This window comes from Phoenix dactylifera, chromosome 2, assembly GCF_009389715.1.
Source record: "Phoenix dactylifera cultivar Barhee BC4 chromosome 2, palm_55x_up_171113_PBpolish2nd_filt_p, whole genome shotgun sequence".
NCBI classification, from domain to species: domain Eukaryota; kingdom Viridiplantae; phylum Streptophyta; class Magnoliopsida; order Arecales; family Arecaceae; genus Phoenix; species Phoenix dactylifera.
The window spans coordinates 10,991,925-11,017,019 of NC_052393.1; the positions used below are offsets into that span (position 1 = coordinate 10,991,925).

The 25,095-nt window shown below is 41.4% G+C and overlaps 1 protein-coding gene across 4 annotated transcripts in view; it reads left to right on the forward strand.

The window, feature by feature from the left end:
- The window catches only part of LOC103708528 (endonuclease MutS2), a 50,713-nt gene that overhangs the window by 12,180 nt on the left and 13,438 nt on the right, over nt 1–25,095 (forward strand). For 2 of the 4 annotated variants that reach the window (XM_039121133.1, XM_039121125.1), the window contains exons 6-13: nt 2,729–2,785; nt 2,865–2,947; nt 10,347–10,476; nt 10,549–10,608; nt 12,377–12,631; nt 17,619–17,702; nt 17,801–17,948; nt 21,974–22,101. In XM_039121133.1, coding sequence (XP_038977061.1) covers nt 2,729–2,785; nt 2,865–2,947; nt 10,347–10,476; nt 10,549–10,608; nt 12,377–12,631; nt 17,619–17,702; nt 17,801–17,948; nt 21,974–22,101 — 945 coding nt within the window. The remainder of the gene's footprint in view (nt 1–2,728; nt 2,786–2,864; nt 2,948–10,346; nt 10,477–10,548; nt 10,609–12,376; nt 12,632–17,618; nt 17,703–17,800; nt 17,949–21,973; nt 22,102–25,095) is intronic. The other 2 variants (XM_039121138.1, XM_039121129.1) reach the window with 1 other exon arrangement.

Consider the following 25,095-nt stretch of genomic DNA (forward strand, 5'->3'; position numbering starts at 1 on the left):
ATGCATGTGCCATGTGCCATGCTACACATGTTGTGCCATGTTGTGCTATGCTACACGTGTTGTGCTGTTCAAAACAAACAAATAAACAAGTAACTAAAGAGCCATTTTGGCTTCGAAACAAGCCATATTGGCTTGTGCCAGATCCACATCAGTAGACGCGGATCGGCTTTGCTCGATACTAAGAAGCTCTTGTACATGATACTGGCCTTGTGTCCAGTGTCCATACTAGCTTAGCACAATATGTGCCAGCTTCCTTGGTCCCACACGACTTGTAGTTGAAACCATGCTAACATCCATAGGCATTGGTTGCTCTTCTTAAAACTTGACAACAATGAAGATCAATTGATGGTGCTTTTAAGAGAAAAAGAAAAGTAGTGGCTAATGTTACATAGATATTTGGCATGGTGCCTACTGCCTAAGTGTCCTCAAGTGTCAAGCATGGCAATATCCAAAAATCTAGGCATGGGGAGACAACACATATATAAAATCCATTTATATTGTCTCTACATATTTGTGTGTTTATTTATGTATGTGTAAAGTTATAGTATGTGTGTTTTGATGCTTATTTGAAAAAAAAGAGAAAGTAAGAATTATATTTAACAAATAAATTAGTGGAAAGTTTGCAAGTTGTTCAATTTACTTTTTGAGATGTGATGAGATACTTAATGATAACTAATCATGATATGTTTGTATTTAAAATATAATGAGATTTTGTTTAAAGTGTCTGTATAACTGTGATAATTTTATAGTAAACGTGTAATAATACATTGATTAAAATATCCATTTAATCTTGATAACAAAGTTTGTCATACCAACTTGTACTGCCCCATACCACCTATATCATAACCGATAGGGTACTATTATTCGGCTCGATATATGAGCTGCGCTAGTCTGAATAGAGTGAAATCGCCTCATGTTGTCTAGTTGGTTGTTGTACTGACACTGATTGCCTGATTTTGGGCAATAACATGGTTGGGTTTGAGAAATTATTGTGTCAATATAGCATGCATACTATACAATACCAACCATACTGCACTAGTAAGGTACTCAATGATAGCCAATACGTGTACAACAAACTTGATTTGATAATTTTATTTTAAAATCTTAAAACTACTTGAAGTGTCAAAAAAAAATTAAGGGCACTTCATTAAAAGTGTCCGTCACTTAAAACTAAGGGTCTCCTGCATCACACTCTAGAAAAAGTGTGTACTTGTACTGATATCATCAAGACAATTCAACTAGGAGTGTCCAACTGTTTGGGATGCCATCTTCTGTTGTATCCAAGGCATGCCGAACCGATACCGGTCAACGTACCGGTCGGCGCCAGTAATGGTTCGAACCGGTACTGAATCAATTTAGGCCACAGTGCGCCATAGGGCGTCCGCGCTGTGGCAAAAAAAGAAAAAAATTGAACCGGTGCGAACCGACCGGTTCGCATCGATTCCTAGCCGATTCGTCCGATTACGCCTCTCATATCGGTCGGTTTAGGTCGATTCTAGCTCGGTAACATTGTAATTCTGGCCCCATAGGGCTGGAACCGTTTTGTATATCCGAGCCAGATTGGTTGGCGCCGGTACCGATTCGGTACGTGCTGAACCGGCCCGGCAGCATATCTTAGTTGTGTCCAAGTGACACTTTCAAATAGCTTAAAAATGGGTGTCCAAATGACATAGGTAGTACGGAGCTAGTCTCTCTTTTACTTTGCCTTAGTCGTAGGGTACCACAGGTGGAGACCAAGAAAGTGAGATGGAGAGAGAGGAGAGAGAGAAAGAGATGCTTTATTTATATTTGTTGGTATTTTTAAAATATTATTAAAACCATGAGTATCGAGAGTATCAAGGTCGGCCAGACCGACTGTACCGATGTACCGGTGGGCACTAGTACCGATACGGTACCGATTTGGTACCTGTTGGAACCGGTCCCGAACCAGAGACGCGCGCATGGATGCGACGCTCGCATGGGTGCGCTGCCCCGCACGGGGAATCATGCACAGGCGCGATTCCTTGCTCGAGAACCAGCCATGGGCGCGATTCCATGCGCGGGGAATCGCGCACGGGCACGAGCTGGGTGCGTGATTCCCGCTCGCGCATCTGCATGTGGACGCAAAAAAAAAAAAACAATGCGTCCGCGCGCGGATGCATTAAATGCCACAGTCTGTGGCATTAAATGGCCCACGCAAGCGCGTTGCTCCCTGCGCAGCCCGCAGGGAAGCCGCTCTTGGGCCAGTGCCCGGTTCGCACCGGTACACGGCGGAAAATGGCCGGTTCCGGCCCTTGTAGGGCCGAAATCCTTTTTTATAGCTGAACCGTACCAGTTGGGGCAGGTACCGGTACGGTACGTGCTGAACCGGCCGGTTCGGGCCGGTTCAACAGACCTTGATTGAGACTGATACTTGTGCTAGACACCCCATCGTTGTTCAAAAACCACTGAAACATGGAAAACAAAAGAATATTCACTAAAAATTATTCTTTTAAATGAAGATTTAAAAATAAAAAAATACAAAAAATATGTCTCAATATAGTACCAGCATGCAGGACTATTCTACGCATTGGGACCATACTGCCCCAGTACCTTACTGTCCTAATGAAATACTGATAGGCATCTTGGTATCGGTATTTTACACCTTGACTTGCATTATATTGTTATCTAGCATATTGGTGCATGATTACTCATTTTAAATTGCAGATACTAGCTCTCCAGCTACTGATTGTTCCTGTTGTTTGTTCAGTTATATCAGCTATTGGTCGAATTAATAAGGAACAATGATAATGAAGAATCCACTTTGGTATGGTCTTAATATTGGCAAAATTTCCTTTTGCATCTTGCATGGGTAAGTAGTGAACATCCTTCACGATTTGCTTTAGGAAGTTTGTGTTGTTAATGGCAGGTGCTGCTTGAAAGTGATGGCTGATCAGCTTACAACGTTCAATGGATTACTACTGTCCAGGTGTGTTAAATATTATCCATGCGCATTAAGTATTATCCATGCATTCATCAAAAAAAGTATTATCCATGCATTTCTTAGTGTCTGCTGTGTCTTGCTGTGCCTGTGTGTGCAAATATTTGTTCAGCTGAAAAGCATAAATTTCATTAATGCAGTCTCAAGATGAAGGTTGGCCGTTGCAATGTTTGTTCTTGCTGGCATTTTTTCGATATTTAAGTGTTTGGCTAAGCAACACACACATATGTGCATATATATAGAGCTAATATGTGGGTCCCCACTCCCCATATAGTAGTCCGAATAAAGTCGATCTTGATTGGACGACTAGGGTCCAAGCATTGGTGAAACAAGCTGTTGGATGTGATCTACTCTCTAAACTGATTGTTATCAAAAAATAATCTGATTTGGAGATCTCCAGTGGTCAAAATATAAGCATTATTCATGTTAGTCAAACTATCCATTTTTCACCACTGGATGCATAGTCTAGCTTTTTTTAAGAAGTGAGACTCTTGTTTTCCCACAAAAAAGAAAAAAAACTGAATATTTTCATGTTTTTAGGCCCAACAACCTTCTTTTTCTATGCTTCTCTGTAGTGCAGATCAATTTAGGATTGGATGTTTAATTTAGATTTCAGTGGTGGTTAGCTTTTTAAAAATCTGTGTGGGTTATTATTTCTCTTATGGTCCTACGACTCCTACCATTCTCTCTCCTTTGAGTTGACATGTGAGACCTACTTACTGTATTCCCCCTCCTCCCCCCAGGCTCTCGGTGATTTGAAGCACAACTGCATAAGGACCAAACAAGTGCATCCTTGATCTATCATACTGTATAGATGCGTACCATATTTTGTACTCTGCTCTGCATAGTGATAGATTAAAGAGTAGAGTCGAGCAGTTTTGTTTGTTGTTATTTCATCCATACAGTCTTAGTATACCTATTTAGATTATAATTTTTCTCCAATTTGTAGCACATTTTCTACCACTACCTATTCATGCTAAAGGTACCGCATCCACCAAGTATTTACTCTTTGTAACTAATTTTGTGGACTGTATCTTAGAGTTGGGCACTGGGCCGGGCCGCCCATGGCCTGGCATGGCCCGGCACGAAGCGGGTCGTGCCTGGCACGGCCCGCGTGCTACAGTACCGGGCCGTGCCTGGCACGGCCCGCGTGCTACAGTACCGGGCCGTGCCTGGCACGGCCCGCGTGCTACAGTACCGGGCCGTGCCTGGCATGGCCCATTAAAGGGGGCCGTGCTGGGTTGCCATTTTCTGGCCCGCGGGCCGAGCCCGGCATGGCCCATTAGGGCCTGGGCTGGCATGGCCCGCGGGCCAAGCACGGCACGGCCCGCGGGCCAAGAACGTCGCGGCCCGCGGGCCGGCACGGCCCGCGGGCTAGCCCGGCACGGCCCATAAGGGCCTGGGCCGGGCACGACCCGCGAGCCAGCCCGGAACGGCCCATAAGGGCCTGAACCGGGCCTGGGCCGGGCCAGGCACGGCCCGTCTCCCTTAAAATAAATGGAAATAATTTTTTTTTATAAACTAATAAATATTGAAAACTAAGGATTTATTAATATAAAGCCACCTTAATGGTGGGGGGTTTGGCATAGACCCCTACCAGTTTATTAATTTAAATCAAAATGGTACATGAAGGGAGGTTTGGACTTTGGACCTTGGTCTGACCTCCAGAATATAATAAGAAAGGAGAAAAAATAGAGATGACTCACTTTAACAATTAAAAAAATAAAAATGTACAATTATAAAAAATTAAGAAATCTTACTAATCATCAGTGATTCAGTATTCACTATTCAGTAGTGTTTGTATCATCATCATCAGAGGATGTTGTATTATGTCCACCTTTATCTTGAAGTCTCGCCTCAGCATCCAACCAATCTTTGAAGCAGAGAAGCATCTCAACCTTTTCGCCAGTCATCCTACTTCTCTTTTCGTCAAGAACACGCCGACTTGCACTAAAAGCGGATTCCGATGCTACTGTGGACATCGGCACAGCTAAAATATCGCGTGCAATTGCAGACATAACAGAATATTGATTTTTAACACTCTTCCACCAAGATAATACATCTAGACTCTCTATTTGATTTTCATCATATGCAGACTGAAGATCATTTCGTAAATAAAATTCTAGTTCACTACTTAAAGATGAAGAAGATGAAGATGAACTTGAAGCATGTGTGTGTTTTCTCTGTGCAATGAATGAAAAAATAGATGACGAACGAGAACTACTAGAAGAAGAAATAGAGCTTTGTACGGAGAATCTAGATCCACGAATTTTTTCATCATATATAGCATAAATATCATAAAGAAGTTGTTTTACCTCAATTTTAACAGGTTCAGGATCTTGAATCATATTTTCACAGTATGCATCAAGTAAAATTAGCACGCCATTCAATTTAACTCTTGGATCAAATACAGCAGCTAAGTTATGCATAGGACATATCTTGTCCCAATACTCATTCCATTTAGATTCCATTTGTTCAATAATAGGCATTAAAACATCATCATATCTATGTTCTGTAAATTTTTGACTAATTATATATGCTTGTTGTAAAAATGAACATGAAGTTGGATAATAAATACCAGAAAGAGCATTAGTAGCATTATAAAAACTAAGCAAAAAATCTTTCAAAATTTTTTCTTTATTCCAATCAGTTTCAGTCAATGTAAAGCCTAATCCACGATCATTAATATATGCACTTAATAAGTTTTTATATGGGTATGCATCATGTATCATGCTATATGTTGAGTTCCAACGAGTAATTACATCAAGTTTAAATTTTTTAAAACGTTTACCATGATTTATACATAATTCCTTAAATTCTTGAAGTCTTGATCTTGAAGCATGAATAAAAGAAACTGCATTTCTAATTTTTGAAATCACATCTTGAATCATGCCCATGCCAGCTTGAACAGAAAGATTTAGGATATGACATGCCCATCTAATATGCAATAAATTTCTATTTAACATGGGATGCAATGAGTCCTTTAATAATGTAACAGCAGAATTATTATTAGATGCATTATCAAAAGTAATAGACATAATTTTATCATTAATATTATATGAACATGCAGTTTGATAAATGACATTTGAAATTTGTTGCCCAGAATGTGGAAAATCAAAAGCACGAAAAGCAAGAATGCGTTTATTTAATTGCCAATCATTATCAATATAATGAACAGTAATGGCAATAAAACAATTACTACCTACAGATGCTGACCAAATATCAGAAGTTAATGAAATTTTTACATTTAAAGTAGAGAGTGTTTCAATTAAACTGTCTCATTGCTAAAAAGTTAGTCATAGCTACTCTTCTAAATGTACGCCTACTAGTTCTTTTGTAAGCAGGTTGTAGGTTTAATTGAACATATTCTTCAAAATTAAAAGATTCACATAAACTAAAAGGTAATTCATCCTTAACTATCCATTTTACAAGTGCTTTTCTTTGATTTTCTTGATTATATGCAAAATTACCTACAAGTGATCCCCCTTGTATATTAAGGGTACTTTGAGTTTGAGCATGAGAATCATGCATCCTATGACTCTCTTGATGTCTTTTTAAATGGCCTGTTCCCCCACTACTACTACAACTATAAAGTTTGGCACATTTTTTACATTTTGCTTTCCAGACTCCATCAACCATAATTCTATCAAATTCATTTCATACAGCACTAGTCCTCTTACGAGAAGAGGTTTGATCTCCACTCGGTTCACTAGTTCTAGAGGAACTAGGAACATGGGGTTGGGGATTAGTTTCTTCTCCCTCAGAAACAGGAGGAATGCCAAAATGACTTTCCTCAAAAGTAGAGGTGATCACGGGCCTTCTGGCCCGCCCAGCCCGCCCAGCCCGGCCCGAAAATTTTCGGGCTTGGGCATTGAAAAAGCGCCCATTGGTCGGGCCTGGGCAGGAAAAGCGGCCCGACCAAAAAAATCGGGCCGGGCCTGGAAACTTTTAAAAATGGCCCGGTTCGGCCCGGCCCGACCATAAAACATTGATATAATATATTAAAATTTTTTTGAGAAACCCTAAAGACTAAAGACTAAAGTCCTAAACCCCCCCCTCACTGAGAGCCGCCGCACCCCCCCTCCCTCGCGGAGAGCCGCCGCACCAGGAGGAGCAGCGAGCGACGATGGCGGTCGACGACAACGACGAGGCGGTGATCGCCGCACTCCGCGCCTCCCGCTCCAACATCGTCTCCATTCTCCGTGCCTCCGCCCGCATGGACAAAGGCCTCGCCGCCGTGGACGCCCGCCTCTCCCTCAGCCTCGACTCCCTGGACGCGGTCACCGAGGCGGTGGCACCGCTACAGTCGCAGGCCATGGCCACCAAGGCCCTCCACGCCCGCATCAACCGCGCCGTCCCCCCGGCCCTCTCCCTCCTCCGCAGCTTCGCTCTCGTGGAGTCCCTCCAGCGCCGCCTCCTCCGCCTCTCATCCAGGACCTCCTCCTTACCCCGTCTTCTCGACTTCGTCGACTGCGTGGACCGCCTCCGCGAGACCATCGCCGCCGTGACGGCCGGGTGCGAGCCGGCAGTCCTCCTCCTCTTCGAGCTCGATCCCGGCTACGAGTTCCAGGATGGAAGAGAGAGAGAGAGAGATGGGGGGGGGAGGGAGGTGGCTACGAGTTCTAGCTCCAGCTCCTTCTCTTTTTTGGTTTTGTTCTTGGTTTTCCTTCCCTCACATTGCTCCAGTTCCAGCCATCAGGAAGAAAGATCGGGGGATTGGAGATGGATTTCTTGGAGGGTGGAGATTCTTTTAATTTTCTCCTCTTGGTTTCTTCTCCCTGAGATGGACTTCTGATCCTTTTTTTTTCCAGTTGGATGGAACTTTATTTTTTTTAATTATTCATGTTCAATCATTAACAATAGCTAATATTTCAATTTTGTGTTTGTAGGTTTTGAAAGTTAGAAGATGCAAGGATGTTCTTCTACAGTTTTCTATTATGAAAGTGGCTTCAAGAATTATGATTACATTTACTTTTGAATGCACAAAGATGCATGTTTGTTATAATGTTAATGGGACAATGTAATTTGTATTTTGTCTAAATATGTAATTGTCTAAGTTTGTAGTTTTTATTGTTAGGTTGTAATTTTCAGCTGGACAATAGTGTTTCATACATTTTATTTTCTTTCTATTGGCTTGAAAATGCAATTTTTTTTTTTAATGTTTGTAGATATATCCAAATTTCAAAGTTTAAAACCACCACCAACACTATCTATTCACTATCTATTTGAAATAGGCTAGTTATATCCTTAACATTAACCAATTAATCATTGGAGAAATAAAATAAAGATAGAAAAATACATCTAGTTTTAGAGAGCTCATTAAGCTGTTGGGCCATTTTTGCCCATTTCTAGATTCCAAACAAAAAAAAAAAATTGGGCCTGTCGGGTCGGGCCTGTCGGGTTGGGCCTCTCGGGTCGGGCCTGGGACCAGATTTATAAGGTTGGGTCGGGCCTGGACAAAAATTTAAGCCCGACAGTCGGGCCGGGCCGGGTCTGGGCATAGCCATCGGGCCTAATTTCTGCTGTAGAGCCCGGCCTGAGCCCGGCCCGAGCCCGGTTTTGATCAGCTCTACTCAAAAGATGACATATCTAAATTGATGAATGCAAAAAATAAAAACTAACCACAAGGAGGAATTGAGTAGAGGGTCAGAGGGCAGAGGTAGAGCCGAGATTCTGAGCTTCCTCTTGTGCTCTCAACAGGAGTGACCTTCTCTTCTCAACAGGAATCTCCTCTTGTGTAGCACTTGAACACTTGCTAAATGCAAACTAAAAATTAAATTGCTAGAAGAGCACTTTAGAAGAGAGAAATAGTAGTAGTAGAGCAGGAGAGAATAGTTGGTTTGGTGTGGTGAGAATGAGGGAGGAAAGGGGTATTTATAGGACTCCAAAATTTTTTTCCCCAAAATACCCCTCAAATTAGCCGTTTTTGGACTGTTGGGAGGGGTATTTTGGGAAAAAACCAAAAATAGCCGTTGGAAACGGCTATTTTCTCCCCTCCTTCCAGACGGGCCGTGCCAGGCACGGCCCGTTTGCGCCCGAGACGGGCCGTGCCTGGCACGGCCCGTCTCGTGCCGTGCCGAGCCCGGCCCGCCAATCCACGGGCCTGGGGCCGGGCCGGGCTTCGGTTTTTCGCTGAGCGGGCCATGCCCGGCACGGCCCGCTACGAAGCGGGCCGGGCCAGGCACGGCCCGTTTAGTCCGTGGCCCAGTGGGCCTGGGCCGGGCCGGCCCGGCACGGCCCGATGCCCATCACTACAGTGTATCTTCTAAATCTGCCTGCAAAGTGGATGTGGTGCTTATGTGTCTCAAGATTGTTAAAGTGGTGAAAAGAAATTTAACTGAGCTAGTTTTAGTCCAAGTAACTAAACATCATAATGCTGATTTTTATAAAGTTCACTTTTTTGTTCCAACATGTTACAAATGCCATCAGAAGTTTTTTTCTTTATAATCAATGCAGCAACTTTGAGCATGAAATGCGCTCCTTGTTCTTGGCTTTCCCAAGGAATTAGAAAGCATGGAAAAAAAAATCATGGATTCTATTGTAAGATAATAAGAACTTAGAGTTGTTATTATGGTATACCGGGTGCACTGTACCATACCGGTTCGGTACCGGTATGCAATATAGACTATAGAGGGTGTATTGACACTCGGTATGCCGAATCAGCCTTCGTACTAGGTGTACCGACACAGTAATAGGGTGGCACCAGTACTGAGATGGTGTACCTTGATTGTTACATCAATAGAAGGTCAAAAAAAGTACAAGTAGAGGATAGAAAAATTGTTGAATGGATTGGAAGTCTGCAGCATATGTCAAAGGGGTCCTAGATTAGGTGCAGATATTGTATTTAAAGACTAAACATGTTTCTGAGAAAGGGATATACATACTTACAATGTTAAAAGATTTGGATTGAGCATGGAACAGAAGTCAAAATAGAAATTCCAGAGCAAATGCCAAATAACTGAGAAAAAAGGTTGGTTATCTATTTTTGCTGAATTTCGGAATAAAGCACCATGGTGTTAAGAACTTGCATTTTGAAAGGTTTTGTTACAAACTTACAATTATTATTACTAACAACTGTTAACCCATTTATTTAGGGCTGACCATGCATCTTTTTCTCATCCTATTTTAACATGAAGATTTCCTTAAAAAAAGAAAAGAAAAGAAAAGAAGTAATATGAAACATGTTGTTCCTACCAAGATGGAACTAGGGAATGAAGAGCTGATGTCAAGTGGACAGCAGTTGTTCTATTTTTCACATGGCTTTTCAACTTATGCTTCTGCGAATCTAGCATAGTTCCTTTTTATAAACTTGGTCTACAATGTTAACATGAATAATTTATTCAAATGTCTAAGTGTCACTTCTCTTGATACAGATCATGTGTTTTAGTGGATCAGGTGTTGGAAGTATAATAGAGCCAATTGTTGCTGTTCCATTAAATGATGAGTTTCAACAAGCAAGAGTTTTAGTGGCCAGAGCTGAGGAAGATGTGCTGTCAAGGTTAACTGATAAGGTTCAGGCAAGCTTAACAAATCATTATGCTTTTGATAGTGTTATGATTTTATCTGACTATTCCATTTCTTATTTACAGATGCTGGCAGAACTTGATGACATCCAAAATTTGTTGCACACCATAATTCGGCTTGATGTTGTAAGTGACTCTTAATGTTTTTTCTCTTATAAACCTTCATGATAGCATTTAGAATCATGTCTACATTGCACATCCATCCGCAAATGTACAGACCTACTACTGTCTGCAATTGATTATGGTGAGATTCTTTGGGACCAGCTAATGCTATGGTATGCATAATGTATCTAATTTCCTGGATTACATGTTTTTTAATTGTTGTCCACTTTTGCCTGCCCTTGCTTTTGTACTCAATCCATAAGATTTTGAGTGTTTTCCAGAGCACTTCCTTAGTTTTCAGCAATTTGTCTTCATATCAAGAGCCTAAAATTTTCTCTTGCTAGTGATATTATAGTTTACATTTATTAATGGTATATTTAGCAAACTAACTTATGTATCGCCTAACTTTTGTGTAATTGTTAATAGAATGATATGGAATTCGAGTTATAATTCCATAGTTTGCTCATATGTTATTAACTAATAGCAGTAGTCGACAATATGCTAAATCTTCCAGTGTTAGCTTTGTTAAAACCCATAGATCCCTCAAAATGTATTTCCACCCAAACTCAATTTGCATAACCGACAAAATTTAAGGAGGCACCTACTATGCAAGTACATGTTGAGTCCAACACTCTGATACATCATTGTATGCACCATGCCAGTGCCTTATTGACACCCCTGGCATGGTACTGGCTGCGTGCCAATGCTTGGCATGCAGTACTAGAGCATGCCGAGCATTGGCAGACCATTGCATGTACAGTGTCAGTGCTAGGCTAGCACAGCACCAATACATGATACCTCATTCCTTGCATAGAGCAAATTTGTTCAGTTGTTCCTTTTAAAACATGCCACTAGAACACTGACCTCATCATTTCTTCTAGTCTCATGCACTTCAAGCATGAGGACAAATTACCATTTCTTTTATTTTCCTTTTTTTTCCTTAAGTAAGCCTAATGGTCCATCACTGAACTGGAACTTATGTACCGTCTTTGACAAAGGAGTGAGGTTAGAGAGATCACTGTCTGTAATGATTGCCAAATTTCTCATGCACAATTGTAAACCAACTACCATTATAATTAGAAGAATAATTCATGTTCATTTACTCATAGTTAAAGATGATGTTCATGAGCGTGCTTAGAATATGATGTATATTGTGCATGTATTAGTTAATTCTAGATGGATCATATGGTGCCAAAAATTGGTGCTGCTGCACATGCCGTAGTCCTAGCTGATAAGAAGTGAAGGATCCCAGTGATTGATTTAGACTTAAGTTGGCGGTTAGCTGGCTAGTTCGATTTAGGATATAAATCTCGCAGATTTGATGAAATAAGTCACACATAATCTGATCTGGCCAGAGTTGAAGATTAAATATTTCATAAACGTAGCATTGATCAGTTAGAGATTCTGTCAAAATCCTAACTAATTACCAAATTAGATCATGCTTAGATTTTTTTCTCTTTTTCTGTTCATAACTGAAAAAATCTCCTTATTTAACACAGATGAATGCGAGCAGGTTCGAGTGTAAGTTCTAAGACTTCTATATCTACAAATAGGGGTGCTTAACCATAGTGAAGTTTTCTTTGAGTTGCATTTAATTATTAGTTCTTATCTCCCATTTGCCAATTGAGTCTATTTTAATTGTTTTTCTTCCTCCTATCTATTTTCTCCAACTTTTTCGATGGGTCTTCTTCAACTAGCACTTCTACAATATCTAATTAAGCATGCAATAGCTTTCATCTTCTTTTTTATGCCCGATTTTCTAATTCTTTTTAGAGTTTCTCTTTGGTTGCAGATCACTGCACGAGCGAAGTACAGTGTTGCATATAATGGTGCCTTTCCAGACTTATATCTGCCAAGTGATAAGGGTGGAGTATCCATCACTGAAAGTAACTTCTCTCCAAATGAAACTTTCAGCAAGGTCTCCTTATCTCATCGCCCTCCACGAGAATGGAAACTATATATGCCAAAAGCCTACCATCCTCTGTTACTTCAACAACATCATGATTACTTGCGTAGGGCCAAAAAGGATGTTGCTAATGCTACCGCTGTGAGTTGAAATTCAGAACTAGATATCTAATATGCTAATCATGTTTCTGTTTTCCCATATCTAGTTAATATCACGCCCCAAATCTGGGACATAACACGGCCATGCTACCGAAGGGTACAACCCACGATAACACGAAGCCAAATATTTTATTTAACTTTCAAATTCATCTCAAACAAAATATAATAAATAAAATTTCAATTTCATTATCCATTAAATGCTACCAATACTAGATCAAAGCATCTAAATCCAAACATAATACTAAGCCCATGATCCTCAATATTCAGAAAATCATTAACTATAAATTCATAGTCAATTTAAAATACTAAAATTCTTCTATAAAATTGTCAAGCTTGCTTGCGTGAACTCTAAGTCTGCACCATCCTTCGTTCCTATCGACCTATTCGTCTAGAGAGAAAAAAATAAAAATAGAGATATATGAGTGACACAGCTCGGTAAGTAAACTTTTCACTACCTTATTACATCGAGTATAAGTTTTTTTACATGCATCAATAAATCATTTAGAGAAGATAACTGCCATTAAAAAAAGAATATTTCATAATAACAGTATAATCATAAATCAATCATGCTCTTGCATATGCATAAATCATGCAATTATATAAATGGTTCCCAATGCATAAACAAAATCATAAATCATGCTAATTTTATAAAGTCGTAAATCATTTGTCATTTTTCCATATCGTAATTTATAATAATTCTCTCAGACTAAATGCTTAGATCACCTTCTATCCATGATATGGTCGTAGTCAATATCATGCCAAGCTATTATAACCCGCTGGCGGGGCTGTATACCAAGCTACTATAACCCGCTAGCGAGGGTCGTATGCCAAGCTACTGTAATCCGTTGGCGAGGGCCATAGGCCAACTACTGTAAATCATTGGCGGGGGCCGTACATAGCTATCTAAGAGTCCATAGTCATATCTTTTTTTAAAACAAATTTTCTTGAGTCATTTTTTTAAATCACATTGTCTTAAATCATACATGAATAAATCGGTAAAAGACTATAAGAGTTTGTAGTCCATAATTAAACCTTTAATAGTAGAATAATCATGAAATTATTCTTTTCATAACAAAATACAAATTTCATAAATATGGAGTTCATAGTTCATAAATAGTGGTTAGCGGTAAAATAATCATGGAACCATTATTTCGCAATAAATCATGAGTTTTGTAATATCGTATGCTTAAAAACTGATAAGGCGTGTTAGGGTTACTTACCTCTTCCGTCTTAGACTTTCAAATTTCACTCGGCGAATCTGCTAAACCTATTTAAAGATAGTAAAAGTAAGATTAATCTTCATTCGATAACTTTAATAGTATTGAAATAACAAGACAAAGAAAAACGGTTAGTCGGATGACGGTTGCCCAGTTAGGTCAGGTTTAAGCAACTTGATCAATGAATCATGGAGCACAGACTCGATTAGGGCCAAGGCCATTTGATGGGGTTCATCAATATTGGGTTTTATTGGCACTTAACAGGATTAGGGTGATCGGTCTGGCAAGCGGCCTAGGCACAGAGACAGATCAGGGCTCCTTGCTGGGGTCCACTCGAGTCCATAGAATGGATCTATGGGTCTTCTTAGAGAGAGAAATAGGGAGATGAGAGAGAAGGCAGAGAGAAACAAAAGAGGGATGGCTCTTTCTCTTCTCATCGTCGTCTTTTTCTCTTCTTTCTCTTCTTCTTTCTTCGCAAAACAGAGGATGAAGGGAGGCAGGCTGGTGGCTGCCATGGTCATGGTCTGGCAAGGTGACAGCATGCGGCGGAGACATGAGGCAGAGGGCGGTCGGCGGGGCAGCCGGCCGGCCAAAATCAAACCAAAAATAGGGCCGAACAGGGGAGTCATGGCTCGGTCGATCTCGAATCCCAATCCGCTCATCGATATTGGGGGGTTCGGCTTCAGCTGGGGGCCGATGCAGGGAAGGGGCTAAGGTGTTGGCCCGCGGGGCTTTGCGGTCCCAAACCCCGCGCCAAGGTCCAAGGATGGAGATGGTGTTGGGACCGTCTTTGATGTGGGTAACGTGCTCGCTTCTTGCTACCTTTGGAACCACGCCTATGCTTCTCCAATATTGGTGCTCGGCAATGGGAAAGAATCAAAGTGTGGGGCTCAATATGAAAGAAAGATGACTCTATTCCAATAAGCAACGAAATAACAAGGACTCTTAGCAAGATCGGGAAGGGATCATGTTTTGCCTAGAACAATCTAAGGAGAGTTGGTTTATCCCACCCTAGCCCAAGCCTTGCGGCCGAAATTCCCATCTAGGGGACCTAAGGGACAACCCTTAAAATGAAGAAATATGACAAGTCAAAGATAATTCCATATGCCTTTGAAGGGCCCTAATGGCTCCTTTATATAGGCCTAATGTCCATGGCTTATTGGCGGAAACAATTCAAAATTGAAAAGATTCTAAGTTAGCCGCAAGGGTTCCAACTAAGTTTGGCCTCCTTCGGCCATGTGCTGAAATCCTTGGATGCTCGAGATGCGTCGCTTGGTTGGCCGGGGGGCGCGTCCCGTGCGTGCGCTGCCACCAATTGTCCGCGGTTGGCCTGATATGGGATCTTTGTTGGTTGGCTGGATGGGCTCCCGGGCTGGCTGGGATGCGGGTCTTTGTTGGCCGGGACGTGGATCCAGCTGCCTGCTCTTCCATGGATCAGTGACTTGGCATTCTATCCTCCTTTCATCTTGCGGCTTGATGCATCCTGGCCGCCCATGCCTTTGCTCGCCAAATCTTAATGGAAGAGCCCACGGACTCCTTTGATTCTGTGCGTGCTTTTTCCTTGTTTGGCCCTGCGCTTGCGCTGGGATTTTTGCCATGTGGCTTGGCCTGCTGTCTTTGGCCAAGTGCTGCCTTGCAGGGCCTTTTCTTGTTTGCTGCTGCGCGCGGATGGTTGCCAGGCTTGGCCGATTATAGCTTTCCTTATTTGGCTTTCGAGCGCACATGCGCTGGCCGGGCATGGTTCAATGCGCGCGGGCTTGGACTGATTGGGATGTATTTGGCTTGGCTCAACCCGTGCGCTTGCCTTTGACCCGATTGGCCTGATCGTGCTCGGCTGAATGCGGTGTTGGCCGAGCCTTGTGCTTGTTGTGCCATGCCGTGCGCTTGGTCCTTCTCTTGTGCACGCGTGCTCAGGTGCGCGCGCAAGGGCTGGTGCCCCCTATCATCACCCATGTCCATTCCCACTCTTGGTGTGCACGCAACAAGCTGTTACGCATGTGCCTGGTGCTGGTAGCCTGGCTGTGCCCCGACCCTGTCTGGCCATGGCAAGGTTCGGGCGCGCAATGTGGGCGCGGGCGCAGAGCTCCGGTGCGCGTGGTGTCGGGTCGGCCTGGCGCTTGGGCATTGGCTAGCCTGGCTGCTGGTCATGCGCGCGGGGGTCTGCGCACTGAGTCTGGTGCGCGCGGAGTCTCGTGCGCTGCTGGGCGTGCGCGGGGGGCCGCGCGCTGCTGGGCGTCGGGCGCTTGGAGGAGGCAGCGTGCGGACTGTGGTGCGCGCGGAGGGCCGTGCGCAATCTGCTGGCGCGCGGTTGGCCGCACACGCTTGAGGCGTGTGTGCACGGTTGGCCGCACACGCTTGAGGCGTGTGTGCACGGTTGGCCGCGCGTGCCTGAGGCTGGCTGGGAACGCGGAGGATCGCGCGCTGCGGTGGGCGCGTGGGGTTCGCGCGTGGCTGTGCCCGGGCATGCGCGCGGCTGACCGCGTGCCGCCGCCGCTGGCTTTGAACCTCGCACGGGCGCACGCGTGCCGCTATTGCTGGCTTTGAACCTCGCACGGGCGCTGGGCAGGGCCTGCGCAAGGCTGAGCCGGCTGGTGGCGAGGTTGGCCACTGCTTGGGCAAGCCTCCAAGCAGTGGATTTGGCTCGTTGATTGGTCTTGGCCGAGGTTGGCCTCGGCCATTTCCTCCGAAATTTGGCTTGGCGGGCTGAGGTTCTCATCCCAAGGCCCTCGGTGACAAACACCGGCGGCGGCGGTGGTCGAAAAGAAGGGTAAAGAGGCAAAAACATGGGATGCTTACTTCGGTCGATTTTTCGCTGATTTCGCGGCCAACGGCCGTGTTTCGGGTCATGGAAAGAAGAACAAGAAAAGGAAAAGCGGGTCGCAGCATTACCTTGGCTCGGACGGTGTCGTTGGTCTCGATTTCTGGCTAGCACAATAATGGCCGCGATTTTGAAGCGAGAAAAGAGAGAGAAGGTGTGATCACCATCTTGGAAGGCTTTCCGGGGGGGGGTGTTTATATAGTGGAGACCTAGGGCTCGTCGGGGAGAGGGGAGGAAGGAAGACTTCTCCGACTCCTAGTCGGAGTTGTCTGGGAGAGGGGAGGAAGGAAGACTTCTCTGACTTTTAGTCGGAGTCGTTGGGGAGAGGGGAGGAAGGAAGACTCCTGATGGGAGTCTTCCACCAATCACGTGCGAAGCACGCATAGGGCTAGCATGGCCAAACCCAGTTAGGCCAGGGAAGTGCACCGGGCTCGACCGGGCCTTCATAGTTAAAAATAAAAAAATCACCATTTAAGAGCTTTTGGAATGGAAACTAATGTTTATCTGGTACATGTTGGAATAACGAAAAATGTCAAATACAAAGCTTCCTTAGGGCCTGTCAGATGAATTATCTGTGCATAACCTTCTGACACAAGAATGAACTGAGGAGCAACTGATGCATTGGAGTAGATTTTGAAGGTAATTAAAAGATTTGTCAATACAAGTTAACTTGAATAAGGAGGACAAACAATTTGACTAAAAGATGATTTAAATTATTAATAAATTATAGGGATAAAGGAATCAAACTGTACTTCAATCCCTCTCCTGATCTGCTAAAACTACTTTCCAACACATGTAGCTATCCCTAAAAATCTCTTATACGAAGAGGCTATGCATGAATAGTCTGTTTGTGCATCCAAACAGGGCCTCAGTTGCCATCGCTTGCTGTTTTGGATTTTGCATCCCATGATTTTGTGATGGTTTTAAATCTATAGGAAATCAGGAGAAGAAAATTGCAAGTGAAGAATATTACAAAAGAAGATGAAATAGATTCACATCTTGCATCCATGAAACTCCAGGTGATATTTAAATTTTGAAATGAAATGGAATTCAATTTTCTTCATGCCACATGTATGAAATTTTTTATTCTTTAATTTTAATTATGTTCTGCTTTCAGGTTATTGAATTGGAAAAGAATCATCCTATTCCTGTAGATTTTATGATTTCTGCAAAAACTGGAGTGCTGGTTATAACTGGTCCAAATACAGGGGGCAAAACTATCAGCTTGAAGACAGTTGGTCTAGCATCTTTGATGGCTAAAACTGGTTGGCTCTTTTTTAAATTCTTTTTATAATATTTATCATGCTTACCCTTTTAATAGCATTTATTGTAGCACTCTTTCCTTTAATCAGCCAACCACTTGTCTAGACAAAATTACTATTAAGAAATTTAGAAAACCAAAAATTATATGAATTGAATATATTAAACCCAAAATTTTGTGGTTTTGCATTCGTGCATAAGCACTTGGTCATGCATTTTTCATGACAAGATATGAAGTAAATCAGATCACCGGTATATATGAGCCAAAATCATACCCACGGAAGTTCAGCCACATAACAGAAATAGAACTTTTCAAAAGTAACATGATGAAAGTAGGCAAAGTCTTTTAACAATCTTCTAACCCCATAGATATAGGCTATCAATTAACTATGCATAAGTTTGCAAGAATATGGCTTGATACCAATATACTTTTAAGGTTTTCTACACACTTGCCGGCCACCATATTGGTACCTTATCGAAACGGTATGCTATATCAACATAGCATTTTCTCATGACTGAACATAGTGCAAAATGAAACTAGGTGGTACTGGTTGCTGCGACATGGCATAGGGTGGAACAGGATGGTTCCAGTTGGTTTAGACCGGTTTTGCTCGTAAACCCAATTGAACCTCGATACTGCACCAGTACCTTACCTTACGATACGGTACATCTGGTACGAGATGATACAAGCCCGTACGGCAGGCCTTGATTATTTTGGAGTAAGCTAGATGACCCTAAGGTGTCTTTTGATGCAAATCTAATTTTATTCCAGCCCATTTGTCTGCTTTTCATATAATACTCTGTGAAATATTTCTTGTTTTGACATGATAGGCTTTCAAGCGCTATTTAAGGAAGTGAAATGAGTTAAACAAATATGTTTGAAACCTTTTTCATATGTTTCAAAGTACTTATGTCACATTGTTGCTATAATAATGTGAGTTTTTAATTTGGAAGATAATTTGAATGGAAGTTGCAGATATAAGGGAAGAACCACAAGTGGTATCACAGTGTAAGATTCTTGTGGTGTAGCAAGCTCCATTCATAATTAAACTGAGATCTCTCCCCAGCACTTAAGTGTTCCTTTTAGGTGCATCAGCGTAAGTAAATAATGGATCCAGAATAGTTAAAGTAAAAAATCATTTTCTTGGTATACTAATCTGCTGGACTGTATGCCATCATCGGTTGATATATACTCTTTCATCTGCTTATCTAATTTGCGGATCTCTCTTTTCTGATTTAATGTAACTCTACTTCAGCAATTATAAGTAGATTAACATGGCCTAAGTGGACTAACACAGTTGGCCACTTGAACTCTAATGAATTTGGATGATACTAATGTACAGCTGAAGCATGCATTAATCTAACTGGCAAGTAATAACTCGAGTGAGACATTGAACCAGGATGTCAATAGAACTTTTGTACAAAAGCATTGAAATTTCCATTTTACAATTTAGACCCTAATCCATAATTTTAACCAGTTTACCCATCTCCTTTCGGTAAGAATGTTGCTTTAGCTTGGAATGTTTCATAATTTTCCTCAAGATAGTTTTGGTCCTCATGACAATTCCACCATGGTCTTCCAATTAAATAAAGTATTATTTAAGGATAATAAATCTACACATGCAAATATATGAGAATGCATGGCTTTTTAATGCCACAATAAATGCTAGTGGTCATCTGTTGCAACCAGTTTTTTTTTTTGAGAAGTTGTTGCAACTAGATTTTCATGCTTCATAACCATGGCATTAATCTGACAAGCCTTATTCTTATTATTTTGGTCTGGCAGTATGAATCCATTGTTAGCATCTATTTCCATTAAGGGCTACATTCTAGGCCTCGTAATGGGTTGGGTCCTGACCTCTTCAACCTGGTGACTTGAACTCAACCTGACCTGGCCATCTTGGATCCAACCTAACCCAAACAGATCTGTTATTCTCTTCCTTGTCCCCCTCTCTTCCCAACAAAGCTATGCCTCCACCTCCACCATCTGTCGCCTTGGGGGAGGGGTGGTAGGGGGGTCGAGGGGGGAGTGGAGGGATCAGTGATAGCAGCGAAGAGGGGGAGGGGAGGAGGTGGTGGTGGAGAGGGGTGGGAAGTGAGGAGGTGGAGAAGAAGGTGGAGATGGGACAGGGCCAGCGACGATGAGAAAGGCAGGAGGTGATGGTGGAAGAGGTGGTAAGGGAGGAAGCAATGATAGAGAAGAGAGGGAGGAGTGGAGGCAGTGGCTGTAAAGAGGGGCTGGAGGGAGGAGCCAGAGGAGAGGGTAGAGATGAAATAGGGGTCGATGATGGCACCAACATGCAGAAGGTAGGAGGTGGCAGCAAAGAAGAGGGTGAGGAAGGTAAGAGGTGGCAATAAATAGGGAGGAAAAGGAGGCAAAGGAGAGGGTGAAGATGGGATGGCCTCGATGATCGCCTCACAGCTCTCTTGATTGGAGATTGGGTCAGGTCGGGCTCCCAAGTCGGGTCTTGTTGGCCTCCTTGGTCAGGTTGGGTCATGCCAAGATTTGGCCGACCCAACTTGTATTCAAGTTGGGTGAGGTCGGGTATTTAGCACAACATGTCAGACTTAACTCATTGATGAGCCTATAATATATACCACATTATAAGGCTTCAACATTCTTAGGCTGCGTGTTTCTTGAATCTTCTAAACAAATTGTGGCCCCTATATTAGGCCACTTTCAATCATCATTGGTTCCTATATAGTTTATCCTTTGTTTTTGCTTTTTTTTCTTCCTTAATTAAGTCTATAATTCTTAGTTTACCACACATGCAGTTCAGTGTTCTTATCCTAACTATCATCTATTTTGTCATCTTTGCTTGCCAACATTTTTGACTTAAACAACATTTCCTTACCATTGTTAACTTACAAAAGTTTTTCATTAAGCCTCAAAAAATAGTGGTAGTCATATTGGCACTCAACAAGCTCTCCATTTCATTCTGCTCTACTTGTACAATATATTTCTTCGGTTTTTTTTCCATTTTTCTATATGGTAGAAGTGTAGAACCAAGATAGAGATTATGATCGCTCAAGGTTACCCTCTTGGCCATGAATTCTTGTTGGAGCTTAGTTTACATCCATTATATAACTATAATTGCATTAGTTATGCACCGTTTAGCTCTTCAGTTCCGATTAGCGTGGATAATTTTTAATCCATAATAGCAAGGTATGTTATATCGTACTAAACTGGATGGTACAAGGCATATCCTATCATACCAGTTTGGTACCGATTCGTGGTATTGGAGGTGGGTATACTGATACTCAGTACGCTGAACCGGCCTTTATACTGGGTGTACCGCATACTAATGGGGTGTGTGGTACTAAGACGGCATACCTTGTATACTAGCATACTACATGTTTTATGTTAGCAACAGGCAGTAGTAAAAAAATGCTTTTTTCTCTAGTTCTAGGTATTGGTCTTTTTGTTCTCTACATATTCAAACTGCTACTAACTATCTGAATTTTTCCCATTGGTGTAGTGCACGAGGCTCCCGCCAATGTGGGAGGGGGGGGTGTAGTTCTTTTTCCATAAGAGACTTATACCACATGCAGAAAGGTTGTTTTTGTGTTTCAAACCCATGACCTCCAAATCACAATAGAGTATCCTTACTATTGCACCAAGGCTCACCCTCCATCTGGACTTTTTCCATTTTTTTTTTAATTTTTGCTGATTTGTAATTGTGAATTCTAAAATTGCATATTTAAACCAAGTCCATGTCCTCTGGCATGAAAATTTCAACCCAAAAGAAACTTCTTTATCATACTCGGAAATGGTATTTGAGGTAGGGGCTAATTCTATGAAGTTTGTAGCATCAGCAAAATTTAGTTACTTTTTTATTGAAATATTATATTGCTCATCCTTCAAAATGGTATTGCCCTTTTTTCCACGCAAATTTTCAGGTCAGGATTGTTGGACAAGGCAAATCTTGAGAATCTACATTCTTTTTTCATTTAACTTGTTTACACATTTGAAAATTATGTTTCAGATCTTGGGAATGGAATGATGTATAATGTCACTTGATCTTTGCAGGTCTTTATGTTATAGCTTCTGAGCCTGTTAAAATCTCATGGTTCGATGCAATTTTTGCTGATATTGGTGATGAGCAGTCTTTGACGCAATCATTATCTACCTTTTCTGGCCACCTAAAACAGATTGGTGTAGGTTCTTTAGTTTCAGTTTCTAACCCATTTATATCAGGATTACTGCTGATTTTTCAAACATTTATTTCACCTTGACGAAAGCTGTGAGTATATAGAGAAATAATAAACTTTGTTTACTGTTTTGATTTCCTGATGACTGCTAAAAAAATATGCACTATCCTTGAGAGTTGAGAGGATGATGTAGGTAAGTAACTTTAAAATGTCACTTCCAAGGCATATGTTACTCCAGCGGGGCAATAGAGGAGGTTTATACTAGATATTGAAGAGAAAAACAGTCTCGTAATTGAATCCAAAATATAGTTGTCTGACATGATAGACTTCATTTGGATAGCTTATTCTGATGTGATGCATAAAGTTAAGTTAGTTGCTTACTATTATGGCATAACGTCTGAGCAACATGATAAAAGTTAGTTATATCTGGTTCAGTAGGAAGGTCCCAAAAGTTTAGGATTGAGAACAAGAATGTTGAAAGATGAAACATAAAACATGCATGTAATGAATACAATCAGTGTATATAAGCCTATCAAGCTGCAGAAATTGTGATATCAGTGATTTAAAAAGCTTGAGCCATTCTAAAATAACTATTGCAGCATATTTGTCAATACTGATAACAAATTCTTTCACTGAAAAAAAAACTACCTTTTCAATTCTATATGGAACTCTATCACTACCCTAAATGATTTAATGAACATGTGCAAAAGGTACATTCTCTTAGATTTTCAAGATCAAGGAAGTGCTTGTGCAATGTACAAACCTCAATTGCCAAACAACAATGCCCTTGTTTAGGTGGTACATTAATTTGAAGGGTGATAAGAAAATTTTATTTAGCATATAGATTCAGTTGTATGAAGTATGAACCATCAAAAATGTGATCTATTAATCATCCCCGTCGTTTGAAGAACCTACAATGTGGAAGGATAAAATGTAACAAGACATTGAAGAGAAAAGGAATACTTGTACACAAGGTCTATCATACCGCCCCGTACCACACCATAACGGAAGAAAATCGGTACGAAATATCCATTCAAGTCAGTACAAGCCCTGTATCGCCTATATTGGGGTGTATACCGGTCCGTACCGAGGTGTATCGAGATGAAAATTGGAAAAATGGGTAAGAGAGCTATTTCGGCACAAAGGCATACCGTACTGTACCGAACCAATAAGGTACCGATAGGGTATCCAGTATCGAGATTGTGGACCTTGCTTGTACATAGGCAAATTGAAGTCAAAAGGAAATGAATTAATTGATTGTGCTACAGAAAAAGCGATAACCCTATATGTCGAAAAGAGCTTTGGAGCTATAATAGAAGAGGTTTTTTATAAAGAACATATTGGACTGCCTGTGTCAACAACTCTTGGAGGGGATTCTGCAAAAGAGAGCAGAGCAAGAAGAAGAAAAGGTGAATGATTCTTTCTCATATTTTAGTCATTCACTTCTCTTGAGAGCAAATTTAAAACATCTCCAAAGCCGTTGGATTGAGGTCATGGGTTTTGACTTTTGATAGATTGCTGACCGACTGCCCTTTTAAGGGTAATATTTGACGTAATTTGCCAAAACTGGATTACCTTACTTTCTGCAATGCATATGTTCCAGTATAGTATTTACTATAGTATATAATGGTAGCTCACATAGGTGACCAAGAAACAAGTGTCTGTCTATACCATGACCTATCTACGATACCATCCTAGCATGTTATTGGCACGGCAAGAGTGTCTATCTCCGTGCCCTGTGCTTGCCCGCATCAATGTGCATCTGATCGTGTCAATGCATCTCTCTTCGAATACCAATAAATGCAATCTGATAAATTATGCTATAGGCTTCTACTCAGCTTTTTCATTTAAACAATTAAACTATAGTCAACCATCTTGAATAGCTTCTGTTTTTAGACTAGGTGGTCAACAGCTCTTTCCTGTTTTTTTTGTTTTCGCAACAAGAATTTGAAGGACCATAGAGCATACTTGATGTTTCAATTAAAGTAACTTAAAGAAATAAGCTTTTCACATATGTAGCAGTATATAAGCTTTCCATAGTACTAGCTATGTGTAAACAGTTAGGTTTTTAAACATTTTCTTGTGCGGACATGGTTGCATGTTCCCCTATATTTCTATTATGAAATTTGAGCCTTCGTATTGCTAATTTGTAAAATTGTTGGATAATGTTAATTTATATGACAAATTACTTAAATTATGTAATATGCATGTTAAATTGCAATTAGCATAGATGTCTAAAAAATGATTTATAATCCTAGCTTTCTATAGGTTAATTGAAGATTATCTTTACTAATTACAAATGTCTACAAGAACACAAAGCAGTTATAATTGTAGGTGTTCAAAAATATTGAATAAAGTAGTCTTTTTATTCATGTTAATCATGAATCTTTTGCAGAGCTATGAATCTTTGTTGGAACATACTGAATCTCAATATAATATAGAACAATATGCCTACCTTGTTGTCTGCTACTTGCACGAACATGATATACAATAATCTTTGTTTTGGCTCCAAGCTCCTTGTTGTCTGCCTCAGTCCCTCATTTTTTATCTTTATTGCCTTCTTTTAGGAGATAACAGTAGATTTTGGGGACGATCATGCATGAACAATGACATATCTTTAGATTCAAATTCTGAACTATAGTGTAGCTTTAGATGCCACCCTAGGAAGCTAGTACTAACCTTCCCCTTAACCTTCGTATTGAAGCCATCATTTTTGGGCTCCCACCCCAATGAGATGTTCTTTCTGCTTCCCTCTAGCACTCACTAGTCTACATTTTATGTTGGATCACCACCTAGCCGTGTTGCTTTTGCTACTATGGATTGCCTTGGTAACCTGTAATTATTGGCCTCCCTTCATCTCTTCTCCTCTCTCTCTCTTGTTCCATCTTATTCAAATCAACATTATGCCAAGGCTTCAGCCTTGTGAAGATTTAGGTCTATCTTGGTCCATCTTGGGTGATTGGACCCAACCTGAACATTTTAATTTGGCTTTAATTGGAT